Source organism: Artibeus jamaicensis, unplaced genomic scaffold (genome assembly GCF_021234435.1).
Source record: "Artibeus jamaicensis isolate MK-2021 breed Jamaican fruit bat unplaced genomic scaffold, CSHL_Jam_final contig_887, whole genome shotgun sequence".
Taxonomy (NCBI): Eukaryota; Metazoa; Chordata; class Mammalia; order Chiroptera; family Phyllostomidae; genus Artibeus; species Artibeus jamaicensis.
In genome coordinates, this window is record NW_026522003.1 from 1,202,741 (window position 1) to 1,215,868 (window position 13,128).

General features: G+C 45.8%; 1 protein-coding gene and 1 non-coding gene across 3 annotated transcripts; one reads left to right on the plus strand and one right to left on the minus strand.

The window, feature by feature from the left end:
* Positions 1-3,632: 3,632 nt before the first annotated feature.
* On the minus strand, positions 3,633-3,705 carry TRNAR-ACG (transfer RNA arginine (anticodon ACG)). Its single transcript has one exon. It is a non-coding gene; the product is annotated as a tRNA-Arg (tRNA).
* Positions 3,706-4,019: 314 nt separating this feature from the next.
* PRMT5 (protein arginine methyltransferase 5) lies at positions 4,020-11,930 on the plus strand. Of its 2 annotated transcripts, none has more exons than XM_037129456.2 (17): positions 4,020-4,150; positions 4,797-4,915; positions 5,217-5,302; positions 5,466-5,600; positions 5,980-6,092; positions 6,237-6,286; positions 6,502-6,665; positions 7,651-7,812; positions 7,997-8,074; positions 8,172-8,230; positions 8,314-8,436; positions 8,523-8,698; positions 9,200-9,309; positions 9,776-9,869; positions 10,030-10,146; positions 10,342-10,406; positions 11,403-11,930. In XM_037129456.2, the coding sequence occupies exons 1-17, from the start codon at positions 4,041-4,043 to the stop codon at positions 11,553-11,555; spliced, it is 1,914 nt and encodes a 637-aa protein (XP_036985351.2). In that variant the 5' UTR covers positions 4,020-4,040; the 3' UTR covers positions 11,556-11,930. The 2 variants fall into 2 exon arrangements, with proteins under 2 accessions (XP_036985351.2, XP_036985352.2); XM_037129457.2 differs by lacking the exon at positions 4,020-4,150 and adding an exon at positions 4,159-4,236.
* Positions 11,931-13,128: the final 1,198 nt, after the last annotated feature.

Here is a 13,128-nt window from a genome sequence, read left to right on the forward strand (position 1 = left end):
ATAAGAGCTCAGCATGGGGGGGGCAGAGCAGAAGCAGAGTATGGATAGACTTCACCAACTTTGACTTTGTGCTAAGGAGAGTCCTTTATAAGATTCTCTACTTATTTCTTAGTCCTTTCCTTATGCTTTCTACAGTTCATATAAACAAGCCCACGGTACATGCTGGTTTTATTTTTGTTTTTTTATTGTTGTTGTTGTTCTTAAATGATACGGGAAACTGCTGCAGGAAAGGCAGGCAGCAATGTGGTATGGAAGTATGAGAAACTGCATGCTATGTAGCTGAGGCCACTCTGAATGGGGAAAAAAAAATAACCAAAACCCAAAACTGAAGACATAACAGACAAGTGAAATTCAGCTCACCTAAACTTACTTTAAGGATAGTCATAAATTCTAGACTCCTTTTACACCAATCCGTTTGAAAATTATTTTAACTGATGGCAAAGCTGACATTACTGTCTTACAGATTTTCCTTTCCTCTCTGCCTCTCACCCGTGGATGGGTTAGTTAACAATCAACAGAGCGGCCAGCTTGACATGGGAAGGAGGATGCCAGGAGCACAGATGGCCCACAACCCGGATAATTAGCTTCTGAAGAAGAAACAACATCTACTAAGTCTTCTGTGAATGCAGTTTGGTTGGTCACAGCTGGGGCAGAGAACAAGCAAGCATCCTCGACAACTCTTTTATATCTGTGAAAATGTCAGCAGAGCACTCACCCACTTCCTATGGACAACCACCTACTCATAAGATCTGCAGGGAAGAATTCAAGTAAATATTGTAGCTACTCCACCCTAAAGGAGGGGGAACATAACTCTCCACTCCTTAAGTGTGGGATGCACAAAGTGACTTTCTTCCAATGAGTATAAGATGGAAGTGGGGAGAGGGGAGAGTAATTCTACTACTGTGCCAGGTGGCAAAGGTCAGTATCAACAGTCATAAATTAGGTTGAGAGTGTCTACTGGATATATGACCTGATAAAAATGCACTTTATCTCTATGCTCTTCCTCCCCCAAACCCACGGTCCCTGTCTAATCATGGGAAAACCATCAGACCAATTCCAATAGAGGAAGGAGCATCCTATTGCATTTCTGGCTGGTACTCCTCAAAGTCTTCAAAAAACAAGACAACCTGAGAAACTGTCATAGCCCAGAGGAGCCCACCACGACTGTATGTAATATGGTCTATCCTGGGTGGGATCCTGGAAAACAAAGAGGACATTAGATAAAAACTAAGGAAACCTGAATAAAACATGTACTTTAGTTAAAATGTTTTCAATAGTGGTTCATGAGTTGTAATAAATGTACTATAACTGATGATAATAATAAAGAAAGCTGTGAGGAACTCGTACTTCCTTCTCAACTTTTCTGTAAATCTAAAACTATTCTAAGGAATACAGTCTAATAATAATAATACCTGCAAAAATCAAATGAAGACTAAGATGGGACTAAAGCACCTCCAAACCCTTCTGGCTTCCTAGGCATTTTCTTCTTTGGCTTTTGCAATTTCATCTTTTTTGGGACACTTACATTGCCTGCTGGTGGTAGTGGTGGGGAGTCCTTACTGTTTATCCTACCCACAGCCTTCCTGTGTACCCAAGGACTTTGTCCCCCATGGGTGACGAAATCTTTGTTCCCCCCAGAGATTTCATTCAATCTCATGGCTTCTTTGGCGATTTCCGAATCTCCGGTTCAGGTCACTGTTCTTTCAACTCTCTAATACACAGCGCCCCCTAGGCGTCCAGTACAGCACTTCCAACTCCAAACCCTGCTTCTCCTGGAACCGGTTTCTCTCATTTCTGCCTCACAGAGAGGCCAACAACCCTAAGCATCGCCCCCAGAATTCTCTTTCTCCTGTCTCTCTGCCAGACGGTCCCTAAGTTCTGCCAATGCCTCCTGCTTAGGGCCTTTTGTACTGTGTTCCCCTTTCCATCCCGCTACCAAGCCCTCAGCACCTCTGGGCCCCCTGCCTGCAGGTGTTCTCTTTCTCCTCCCTTTGTCTTTCTGAGCAGGATAGTGAGAAGCTAGGGAAATTTCTGGGCTAGTGGAACGAAGAAACTGAGACAAGAAAATTAAACAAGCCAAACAGTTTGAACAACTTACAGGCAGCTGGTGAATTGCAAGAACTTATCTCCCCTAAGCAAGGACACTTGAGAGTGAATGGTTTGTACCTCTCCTCCCTAACCAAACAACACATAGCTTAAATAAATCTCCCTGGCCTGGGAAATAAAGAACAAAGACCCAATTAATGTCATTTGTGCCAACTAAACCCAAGGACAAATGAAGTCAGGGAAACAAATAACAAAACCCCATTAAAAGCCAGACCCAAGGTAAAAGTAAAACAGTATAACAGACCAAAGAATATTCCCCAAACCCCTATATGCTCATTTGGACGTATTGGCATATTTAAAAAATGCAACTAGTGAGTATTTTGCTAAAACCCTCCCATTAAGAGGGTTTTCTCTTTTTTCATCCACAGGGGGGGAAAGATAAAAAGATAAAGAGTGAGATGTAGCACAGGCTTGCTCTCATACCTGTGCCCCTTCCTGGGCATGAACGTTTTAGTTCCTCCTAAACTCTAAGGGTCCCAGGGAGACTTGCAGCCAGGGGAGCAGCCGGCAGTGGCAGCTCCACCAGGCTTACCCCCCCCCCCCATCCTGTGTCCAGAGCCCCCCCTAACGCTGACTTCCCAGGAGAGCTAACAGCAGAATACCACCTTGGCTAAATAACTCCTTTCCTATAACATTTCGAAGCAGTCAAAGAATACCGCCTAAGCTCTCTTCTATTACTTCTTCTACCTGAAGTCCTCTGTCTCTGTAAGCTTTCCTTCCCAGGTGAGCTAACAGCAGAACACTGCCTTCTCTCACTCCTTTCCTGTAACATTTCTAGGGAGCCAAAGTAGAATACCGCCTAGGCTAGCTCTCTCTCTCCTGTTACTTCTTACGCCCTAAGTCTTTCTTTTATTTCACTGCTGCCCACCTTAATAAACGAATTCTCAAAATCACCTGGACTCAAATTGTGAAATATTTCCTACAGGAAATCAAGAGCGCACACACTCCCGGCGCGCCTGAGACAGACCTACTCCCGGCCATCCGGTAACATTTCCTTTCTTCATCCCTTTCATTCTTTTCCATCCTTCCATTAGGTATTGATTGACAAAGGAAAATGTAGAGGTTTTCTCAGGCCTCCGCCAGGCAGTTCATGACTCCTCTCTACTGTAATTGTTCACCATGAATTTTTGTTTCTATCTTTGCGTGTGGGTGTGTGTTTATTCACATTTTGTGTTTGAGACACAGAATCACGAGGAACTAGTGGCTGAATTGCCACGATTCACAAATATAATATACCTTACATACAAACGCTGTTTTAAGAGGACCAGCCATTAACGTAGTTTTCTCAGGGTTCAGATGGACCTAAGTAGTAGTAACACAAGAACCTCTGAATTAGGTAACGGAAAAAGCTGACATGAGACGCTGCTGAACTCAATCAAATTAAAACCTGAAAACGTGGGTGTAAGAAGATAGGAAAGTTTCAGTAGTGTAAGAAAACAGAGAAAGATAGGGAAGTAGTATAGGGAAAGTAGTATAGGGACCAACTTGTTACATTAAGTTAACCAATAAGAAATTGGTTGCCCCACCGAGCCAGCCAGGAGTCGAACCTGGAATCTTCTGATCCGTAGTCAGACGCGTTATCCATTGCGCCACTGGCCCTGAGACAATCGAGCTCGTTTCAGTGATAGTACTTCAAGCTTTTACTGCAGGGTTTCATGGGACTTGTAGTCTCATAATGAAATTCTATGAATTCAGGAGGTATTCTGGGAGATTGAAGAGCGTCAAGAACCAGACCCTGAGATTGGTCGATCTTCTGAAACCATGGCGTACGTCACTGTACAGCCCACGGATTGGCGGGAAGGACCCAGGGTAGCCGGAGAGACGCTCTGGTTGTTAGGGTGACTCGTCCCGCCTCCCGGGGGCTTTTTCCCCTCCGGCTTTGTGATTGGCTGCTAGTACCAAGGTGTCCCGGTGTAGACAGGGCGAGTGAAAAGATGGCGGCGATGGCGGTTGGTGCAGCCGGTGGGAGCCGCGTGTCCAGCGGCAGGGACCTGAATTGCGTCCCCGAAATAGCTGACACGCTGGGGGCTGTGGCCAAGCAGGGGTGAGGGTCCGGACCTCCGCGGGCGGAATGCGGGGTCCGAACTCGAGGACGGAGAGGGGCAGACTAGTCACCACCGAAAGGCAGGGGTGAGGGGGCCAGAGTAAATAAGATGGATAGTCGGGGGAGAAGCCCCGGGCCCTGGAACGTTAGAAAAAAACCTTATTGGCCGGGGGGGGCGTGTGGTCTCTGAGCTCAGAAATCAGGGGAGGTGTTTGTTAAACTAAAAAGAAAAAAAAATGGGCGTACAGACTTCCAGGGCCCTGGAGAGCGAAATTATTGTCTGGAAAGTGGGAGGAAGTGTTAGGGGCTAGGGAGAGAGGAGATAACCTTTAAGGGGAAGGCATGGGCCGGTCTGGAGGTGACAGTCCTGGAAAACCAATGACAGCGGAGTAGAAAATCCACTAGGTGTGGATTTTCATCTTTTCTCCTTACTCATCTTTTCCATGGCTGTGTCTTGTGGAGGTATTGAGGCACAGTTCAGCGGAAGTGATATGTCCCAAGGTGGGCTGAACTCAGCAGTCCAGTCCGTTGACTGATGGTGGCAGCTGAAAGGGTTGTGCAGAATCCAGATAGCCTTATCCAGTTGCTTGGATCTCTGGGCACTGCTGCTCTTTACATGACGACTCCGGGTCTGTCGCGGTTGTAGGTTTGATTTCCTCTGCATGCCTGTCTTCCACCCGCGTTTCAAGAGGGAATTCACTCAGGAACCTGCTAAGAATCGACCGGGCCCCCAGACACGATCAGACCTACTGCTGTCAGGAAGGGGTAGGGACCATCCCATATACTCCTTGATTATTAGAGGCAGTAACAACTTCTGCTTTGTCACTGCCCTCATTCTTTCCTGGCTTAGATATATTGATTAGTCCCTGGGATGTAGATAACTCTTTTCCCCTTGCTTACCTGCTAAAAACCTTAGTTTCCTAATCTGCATTAGGCTATCCTATATCTGTGATAGAAAGTCTTTGTCTCATCTCTACTCTCTTATTCCCTATTAAGAACTAGATATTGGAAGAGTAAATTGCCTAACCTCATTCAGTCTTTGTCTATCTTGGGTGGGGGAGTGCAGACTGGAATACGCTAATTGTGGGGAAGCTTTCTCCGTGGATTCGTCCAGACTCAAAAGTGGAGAAGATCCGCAGGAACTCCGAGGCGGTAAGACTATTTGACTTCTCCACTGGATCTTTCTAAAGATTAGGTCTGTAAGTAAGCTGTGGGGGAGAGCAGTTTTACCCCCTATAACTTAGTGACTCTGATATGCAATTAAAGCTCTTTGGGTTCCTAGCTCTTAATCTTTTCCTTTTGATCTCCATTCCAGGCCATGTTACAGGAGCTGAATTTTGGAGCATATTTGGGTCTTCCAGCTTTCTTACTGCCCTTAAATCAAGAAGATAACACAAACCTGGCCAGAGTGTTGACTAACCATATCCACACTGGCCACCACTCCTCCATGGTATGGCTTTGGGCCTCTTTTCCTGCTGCATATTATGGTAGTACAGGTGTGCTACATACCTTCTTATCTCTAGTCATTCAATAAAGGGTGCTTTTGGCAGAACTGAAATGTCAGTTCTGCCTGCCCCTGTATACAAGTGGTGAGCAGAGATTTATAAAAAAAAGGTGATACAATTATTCCCAGAAATTTAGAGTTGAAATTAAGGACAAGACCAATATTTACATAAGGATATACACAAGATATGTGTGCATGTACATATAATCACAGATTTGGAAAAAACATGTAAAGGGATTGACTTGAGATCTGGAGCACAGTCTTTTAATTGAAGGAAGCTTTCTGGACCCAATGAGTTCTAAATAGGGTACTTGTTCATGTACAGTTCTGGATGCGAGTACCTTTGGTGGCACCGGAGGACCTGAGAGATGATATAATTGAGAATGCACCAAATACACACACAGAGGAGTGCAGTGGAGAGGAGAAGACATGGATGTGGTATGTCTCCTTTTGCTGCTATACCAGGGCAAAGGGCAGGGTGAAAGGAAGTACTGGGTGGAACCTATGGGACCTTCTTGAGTTACGGTGATTGGTGGACCATATGTATTTGACTGTATTTTTCTGTGTTTTGACTCTGGACAGGTGGCACAATTTCCGGACCTTGTGTGATTATAGCAAGAGAATTGCAGTGGGTAAGTCCCTGAGGGCCTTAGGATAGGTTTCCTTCTCTGACCTCCTATGACCAAGAATCACGAGTTTCATGTAGACTTGGTTGCTGGTTAGTTTAGCTATTTTCCTGTGCCTCGGTCTGCCTTGCTTTTAAGGAATAAACAAAGCTTGCACAAAAGAGCAAGAAAAGCCTTCTTGCCAAACAATAGTTGACAAGTCTTTCTTTTCCCTTGTGTAGCTCTTGAAATTGGGGCCGACCTCCCATCTAATCATGTCATTGATCGTTGGCTAGGAGAGCCCATCAAAGCAGCCATTCTCCCCACCAGCATTTTCCTGACCAATAAGAAGGGATTTCCTGTTCTTTCTAAGATGCACCAGAGGCTGATCTTCCGGCTGCTCAAGGTGGGTGGTGGAAGGGTTTTAAAGGTACTCCATCTATTCCTTTTACCTTATTTTCGTATGTGTGATATTCCTTTTTCTATGGGGCTGACTCCTTTCCTCTCTGGTTTCTGAAGAACTATTATGGCAAAGTTGGGGCTGCTTGAGAAGAAAAAGCAGATGGCATTAAGAGCCCCGGAAACATTAAAAAAGTAACCAGGCTGCCCTGGCTGGGTAGCTCAGTTGGTTAGAGTATCATTCTGATACTCCAAGGTTGTGGATTTGATCCCTGATTAGGGCACATATGGGAATCAACCAACGAGTGCAAGAATAAGTGGAACAATAAATCAGGATTTCTCTCTCTCTCTCTAATATATATATATATGTATACACACACACACACACACACACACACACACACACACCCTCTTCCTCTCCTCCCCACCCCCACCTCTGCCCGCCTCTTTCCATCTTTTCTTCTCTCTCTTCCTTTCTTTCTCTATCTAAAATCAATACATTAGCCCTGGCTGGTATAGCTCAGTGGATTGAATGCCAGCCTGCAAACCAAAGGGTCACTGGTTCAATTCCCAATCAAGGTGGGGCACATGCCTGGGTTGTAGGCCAGGTTCCCAGTAAGGGGCACATGAGAGGCAACCACACGTTGATGTTTGTCTCCTATTGCTCCATCCCTTCTGCTCTCTAAAAATAAATAAATAAAATCTTTAAAATCAACACATTAAAAAATATATTTTTAAGTTATCAGATTTCATGAGAACTTTGTAGAAGATTTCAATTAAGAAGTTACAGTGAGGATCTGTGGGGCCCTTTGAGCTAGGCTGATGTTTATATGGCACAGGAGGGGTTTATAAGTTAAGATCATTGAAGCGTTATACTGCTTTTGTTGGTATTTGGGCCTTGTTGTATGCCAGGACTCTTTGGCCATAAGCCATAGTAATATTCCAGAGTCTTGGCATAAGAACTGTGTCTGACGGTCTGACTGCTCTCACAGTTGGAGGTGCAGTTCATCATCACAGGCACCAACCACCACTCAGAAAAGGAGTTCTGCTCCTACCTCCAGTATTTGGAATACTTGAGCCAGAACCGCCCTCCACCCAATGCCTATGAACTCTTTGCCAAAGGCTATGAAGACTATCTGCAGTCCCCACTCCAGGTAGGTCTGGAGTGCACTGAGAGGAGGGAGGTTGGTAGTGGGGTGGGGAATATGCCTTGAGAACGAGTGTTCTAAAATCCTACCGAAGCTCAGGAGGCAGTGGTGGGAAGGTTTTGATATTCTGGTACATTGTCCTTGCCAGGAACTGGCTAACTTACTTTGCCTGTTTACTATCATTCATCAGCCACTGATGGACAATCTGGAATCTCAGACATATGAAGTGTTTGAAAAGGACCCCATCAAATACTCTCAGTATCAGCAGGTATAGCGCACATCCCAGATTGGTTCAGGCAACATGGATGGAATGACCCAGGTGAGGGTAGGATTGTAGCCATGAGGTCTTCTCTTCTTCCTCCCAGGCCATCTATAAATGTCTGTTAGACCGAGTGCCAGATGAAGAGAAGGACACCAATGTTCAGTGAGTACCCTTCCCACAATCCCAGAGATTTGTATGCCTATTTATATGCTGAATCAGCTTAGCTCTACTCATTTCTTCCTTAGGGTGCTAATGGTGCTGGGAGCAGGCCGAGGTCCCCTGGTGAACGCTTCCCTGCGGGCAGCCAAGCAGGCTGACCGGCGGATAAAGCTGTATGCTGTGGAGAAGAACCCTAATGCTGTGGTGACGTGAGTAGGGGTCCTCTTGCTGGGAAGTTGGTCCCCAGTGTCAGTTTTTCTTATTAATGTCCTCCCTTGTATCATCTCTGTTTTAGGCTGGAGAACTGGCAGTTTGAAGAATGGGGAAGTCAGGTGACAGTAGTCTCATCAGACATGCGGGAATGGGTGGCTCCAGAGAAGGCAGACATCATTGTCAGTGAACTTCTGGGCTCCTTTGCTGATAATGAACTGTCACCTGAGTGCCTGGATGGAGCCCAGCACTTCCTAAAAGGTGCCTCCAGGCTGGGGTGTGCTGAGTAGGGGGATTGGATTATCAGCTGGGGAGGCAGTAGGGGTGGTAGGGTTGAGGGATTGGGTAGACAGTGGCCTAGGAAGCTTTAGGGGGAGGAGGGTTGGACTTGGGTCATGGCCCTGAGGAAATCTCTCTGAACTTCTGTGTTCACCTATAAAATAAGCAGAGACTCAATCTGAGGTGTGTGGACTCCCTGAGCTGCTGCTGTGATACGTACTTTGTGCTTAGCTTTCATTTAGATCTCAAAGAGCTTTGTGACTTCACATAAGTTAAATACTTCGTTAGAATATCTTAGATTCCTTCTAGTTTTAATCCTATAATTATAAAGTAACCTGGAAGTGGAGTCTTCCATGACAGGAGTTGGGAGGAGGAATGCGATATAGAGCTGCTTGGGTCTCTTTGGATGTGTGAGGTTTGACCACTCAGTACAGATAAATCATTTCCATGCCTTGGGAATTAATGGTGCCCTCCTCCACTCAGATGGTGGCGTAAGCATCCCTGGGGAGTATACCTCCTTTCTGGCTCCTATCTCTTCCTCCAAGCTGTACAATGAGGTCCGAGCCTGTCGGGAAAAGGACCGTGACCCTGAGGTAAAGAGCCCCCTTCTTCTGGAGGACTTCTCTCTTTAGTCCTTTCTTTCTCTGTATTAGCACCAATTTTTAAAAATATTTTATTTATTTTTAGAGAGAGGGGAAGGGAGGGAGAAAGAGAGGGAGAGAGACATCAGTGTGTGATTGCCTCGCACGTGGCCCTCATTGGGGACCTGGCCTGCAACCCAGGCATGTGCCCTGACTGGGACTTGAACCGGCAGCCCTTTGGTTGGCAGCCCACACTCAATCCACTGAGCTACACCAGCCAGGGCTAGCACCAATTATTTTATTCCATTGCAGAAGATGGAGAGGTCGAGGAGGAGTTGGGAATATGGGAAAGTGGCCCAAGTGAAAGTTTGTTTTCATTTTTTTCTGTGCCCCTGAAGCTTGAGCTACTTTCCTTAAAGCACTAGGTATCTCTTGCCTATCTTCTCCAGCTTTCTTGCTCTCTTGTCTCTTGGGTTAGGCCCAGTTTGAGATGCCTTATGTGGTACGGCTACACAACTTCCACCAGCTGTCTGCACCCCAGCCCTGTTTTACCTTCAGCCATCCCAACAGAGGTGGGTTCCTGCGTATCTGTCCTCTGACTCAGTGGGTAGGAGCTTGCCCTCCTGGTTGTTCTCTTGTTCTCCTGGGTCTGCCCTATTTAGGCTTCCTTTGTTTTACCAAATTGTCTAGGACTTTTGGCCCTTTGTCACCCACACAACTTTTCCATGACAGATCCTATGATTGATAACAACCGCTACTGTACCTTGGAATTTCCCGTGGAAGTGAACACAGTACTGCATGGCTTTGCAGGCTACTTTGAGACTGTGCTGTATCAGGACATCACTCTGAGTGAGTGCCTGGGGCAGTGGATGGTGGGGTATGAGCACGTACAGTTTATGTAAATGTTTCATTTAGAGTCACAGGGAGTCCAGGGGTCAGTGAATGGGGATCTTTGATTACTTGTTTTAAAGTAATCCAAAAGATTCCTCAACCTAGTCAAAAAGCACAGACATGGAGACCTCAATTTTTTTATTGTCCACATAGGTATCCGTCCAGAGACTCACTCTCCTGGGATGTTCTCATGGTTTCCCATCTTCTTCCCCATAAAGGTAGGAATTGCCTTTAAAACTCCCTGGGTTAAGGACTATAACTTTGGCTGTTCGGTTATGGATGATGCTTGGTTATGACCCATGTCCTGCTGCTCTCAGGCTTGGTTCCCAGTTGTAGATATTGGCATATCCACAGTGGCCTTCTGCCTGGCTTCCCCACGTCTCCTCTAGCTGCTCTTCTGTCTGTTTTCTACCCTGAGTAAAAGTCATCTTGTAAAAACTCACATACGCCCCGGTGGTGTGGTTCAGTGGATTGAGCAGCAGCGGCCTGCAAACCAAAAGGTTGCCAGTTCAATTCCCAGTTTGGGGCGTGTGAGAGGCAACTGATTGATGTTTCTCTTGGACATTGATGTTTCTTTCCCTCTCTCCCTCTAAATAAATAGATAGATAGATAGATAGATAGATAGATAGATAAATAAATAAAATCTTTAAATCTCAAATCTTATTCTGTCTTTCTCCTGCTTAACATCCTTTCCACTATCTTTTGGATAGCAGTCAAAATCCTGAACACTGTTTGTAAGACTTGGCGTGATTTGGTTTTAGCCTGCCTTTTCAGCTACTGTCTCCTTGATTACATTGCTGCAGTCCAATGGATTGGTGCTTGGTTCCTCTAATACTCATCTTTTTTCTGGTCTCAGGCTTTCATACCTTTCTCCTTTGCCTGTAAAATTTTTTGCATACCTCTTCATCCAGCCAGCTTATCTTCCAGGTCTCCATAAAAACATGCATATTGTCAGAGAACTCTCTGACCATCTAGACTAAGTTAGCATTCCCTTCCATGGGTGCTTTCAGAGCACCCTGTGCATGTCACAGCACTGGTCACATTTTAGATGATTTGTTTAATGCCTGACAAAATTTTAAGTTCTGATAGACTTCAAATAAGCTTCATGAGGGTTGAGATGTCATATTTTATCATTTTATCTCCACCCTTAACTCAGTACATTGCAACATATAATTTATTAGCCCCACCCTAAAACTCTGTCTTTTTTCTTACAGCAGCCCATTACAGTGCGTGAAGGCCAGACCATCTGTGTGCGCTTCTGGCGATGCAGCAATTCCAAGAAGGTGTGGTATGAGTGGGCTGTGACAGCACCAGTCTGCTCTGCTATTCACAATCCCACGGGCCGCTCATACACCATTGGCCTCTAGCCCCGCCTGCAAATATCTGGCAGCAGCTTCAGGCTCTGCTCCTGTAGCACAAAAGGTGCAGTACAGCTGTGGTCTGTGATTTCCCCTGCACATCAGAGAGGAGCATTTCAGTCTGCCTTCCTGCCTTACATCAAAGTTGGCAAAGGAGAATTAATTACAGGCTCAAGCCACCAGTCTGTGAAGACTTCAGGCCAAGGCATGAGGAATTAGTGCTGGCTGCAAAGCTACTCCAACAGGCACTCAGCCTCAAGCGCTCCCTTGGAATAGCCCTGAGAACATGCAGATTGCACACATTTTCAGCCCTTTTCCTGCCCATTTCTTCCTATTTCGATGGATTTGTGCGGGAAGAAATACAAATAAAGTGAAGTTATGGCCTTTCCTGTTCCCTCTGCCTGTGCTTTCCCACGCCTTTCTTAAACTTAGGCATGTTCAGATCTGTGCCCTTATCCAAGACCCAAAGGTACTTTGGGGAGCTTAGTGGTGATTCTTGGACTCCTGTGTATAGGCCTTTCTGACTAGCTACAGACAGGTTTTGTCCACTAAGACCCGAGATTAGGCTTTCATCTGGGAAGGAGGCATAATTTGCCACCATGGAAAAAAGATGGGGTAGATAAAGCTAACTTTCCTTCCATGTTCCAGAGCTGCCAAACTGCCAGCACCTCTTTTACCTCTAGTGAGAGAAACAAAGCCATCCATGCAACTCCACCAAGAAGCCACCTATTTCATTTGAATAAAATCATAGTGTTAGGAGGCTCTGGCTGGTGCAGCTCAGTGAATTGAGTGTGGGCCTGTGAACCAGAGTATTGCAGTTTGATTCCCAGTCAGGGCATATGCCTGGGTTGCAAGCCAGTTCCCAACAGGGGATACATGAGAGGCAACCATACATTGATATTTCTCTCCCTCTCTCCTTCCCATTTCATCTAAAGATAAATGAATAAACTCTTTAAAAAAAAATCATAGTGTTAGAGTCCTAAGAGGTCATCTAGTCCAATTCTTCATGTTATAGAGGAGGTATTTGAAATTGGTACAATAATACAAATCCAAAGTATTCAAATCCAGACTAGAACAGGTCCTCTGACTCTGGCTCTTTCTGTGGTAGAACCAGCTAATGTTTTGGAAGTCTTGGGATTAGAGGGTGAATATAAATTCTATCCCTTTCTGGTTAGAAGGTTGAGTACTGCAGCATGGAAGGGGTCACCTCTGGTGTCTCAAGTTTATTCTGGCAGGATGAGGTGTGTGGGGTACTGATTTGAACCCAAACTATGAGCTGCAGGACAAGGCAAATTTGTGATAAAACTTATGTTTCCCAGGTCCCAAGCACTGAGGGCAGAAGGAAGCATTTGGGAGGGTAGTGTGGACAGATGGCTCAGAACGGGGACGTAGGGTCTAGCCCCGTTTCACATAGAACCAAGGCAGTTGCGCTCCACAAATCCCTCCCGGGAGCGGCGTGACCCCCTTGGCAAATCTATAGGGGCAGCCAAGAACGTCTACTATACCTCCTCGTGGTCCTTGGCCACATAGGTGGATTAGCTGGGGCACACGAGCTAGGTAGGAGGGTCCTTCCTGATTGTTT

Coding starts and splice junctions, on each gene's coding strand:
- PRMT5 (XM_037129456.2), top strand. CDS start 4,041: ATGGCGGCGATGGCGGTTGGTGCAGCCGGTGGGAGCCGCGTGTCCAGC. Junction 4,916..5,216: donor CCTACTGCTGTCAGGAAGGG/GTAGGGACCATC, acceptor GGGGGAGTGCAG/ACTGGAATACGCTAATTGTG. Junction 10,407..11,402: donor CCATCTTCTTCCCCATAAAG/GTAGGAATTGCC, acceptor TTTTTCTTACAG/CAGCCCATTACAGTGCGTGA.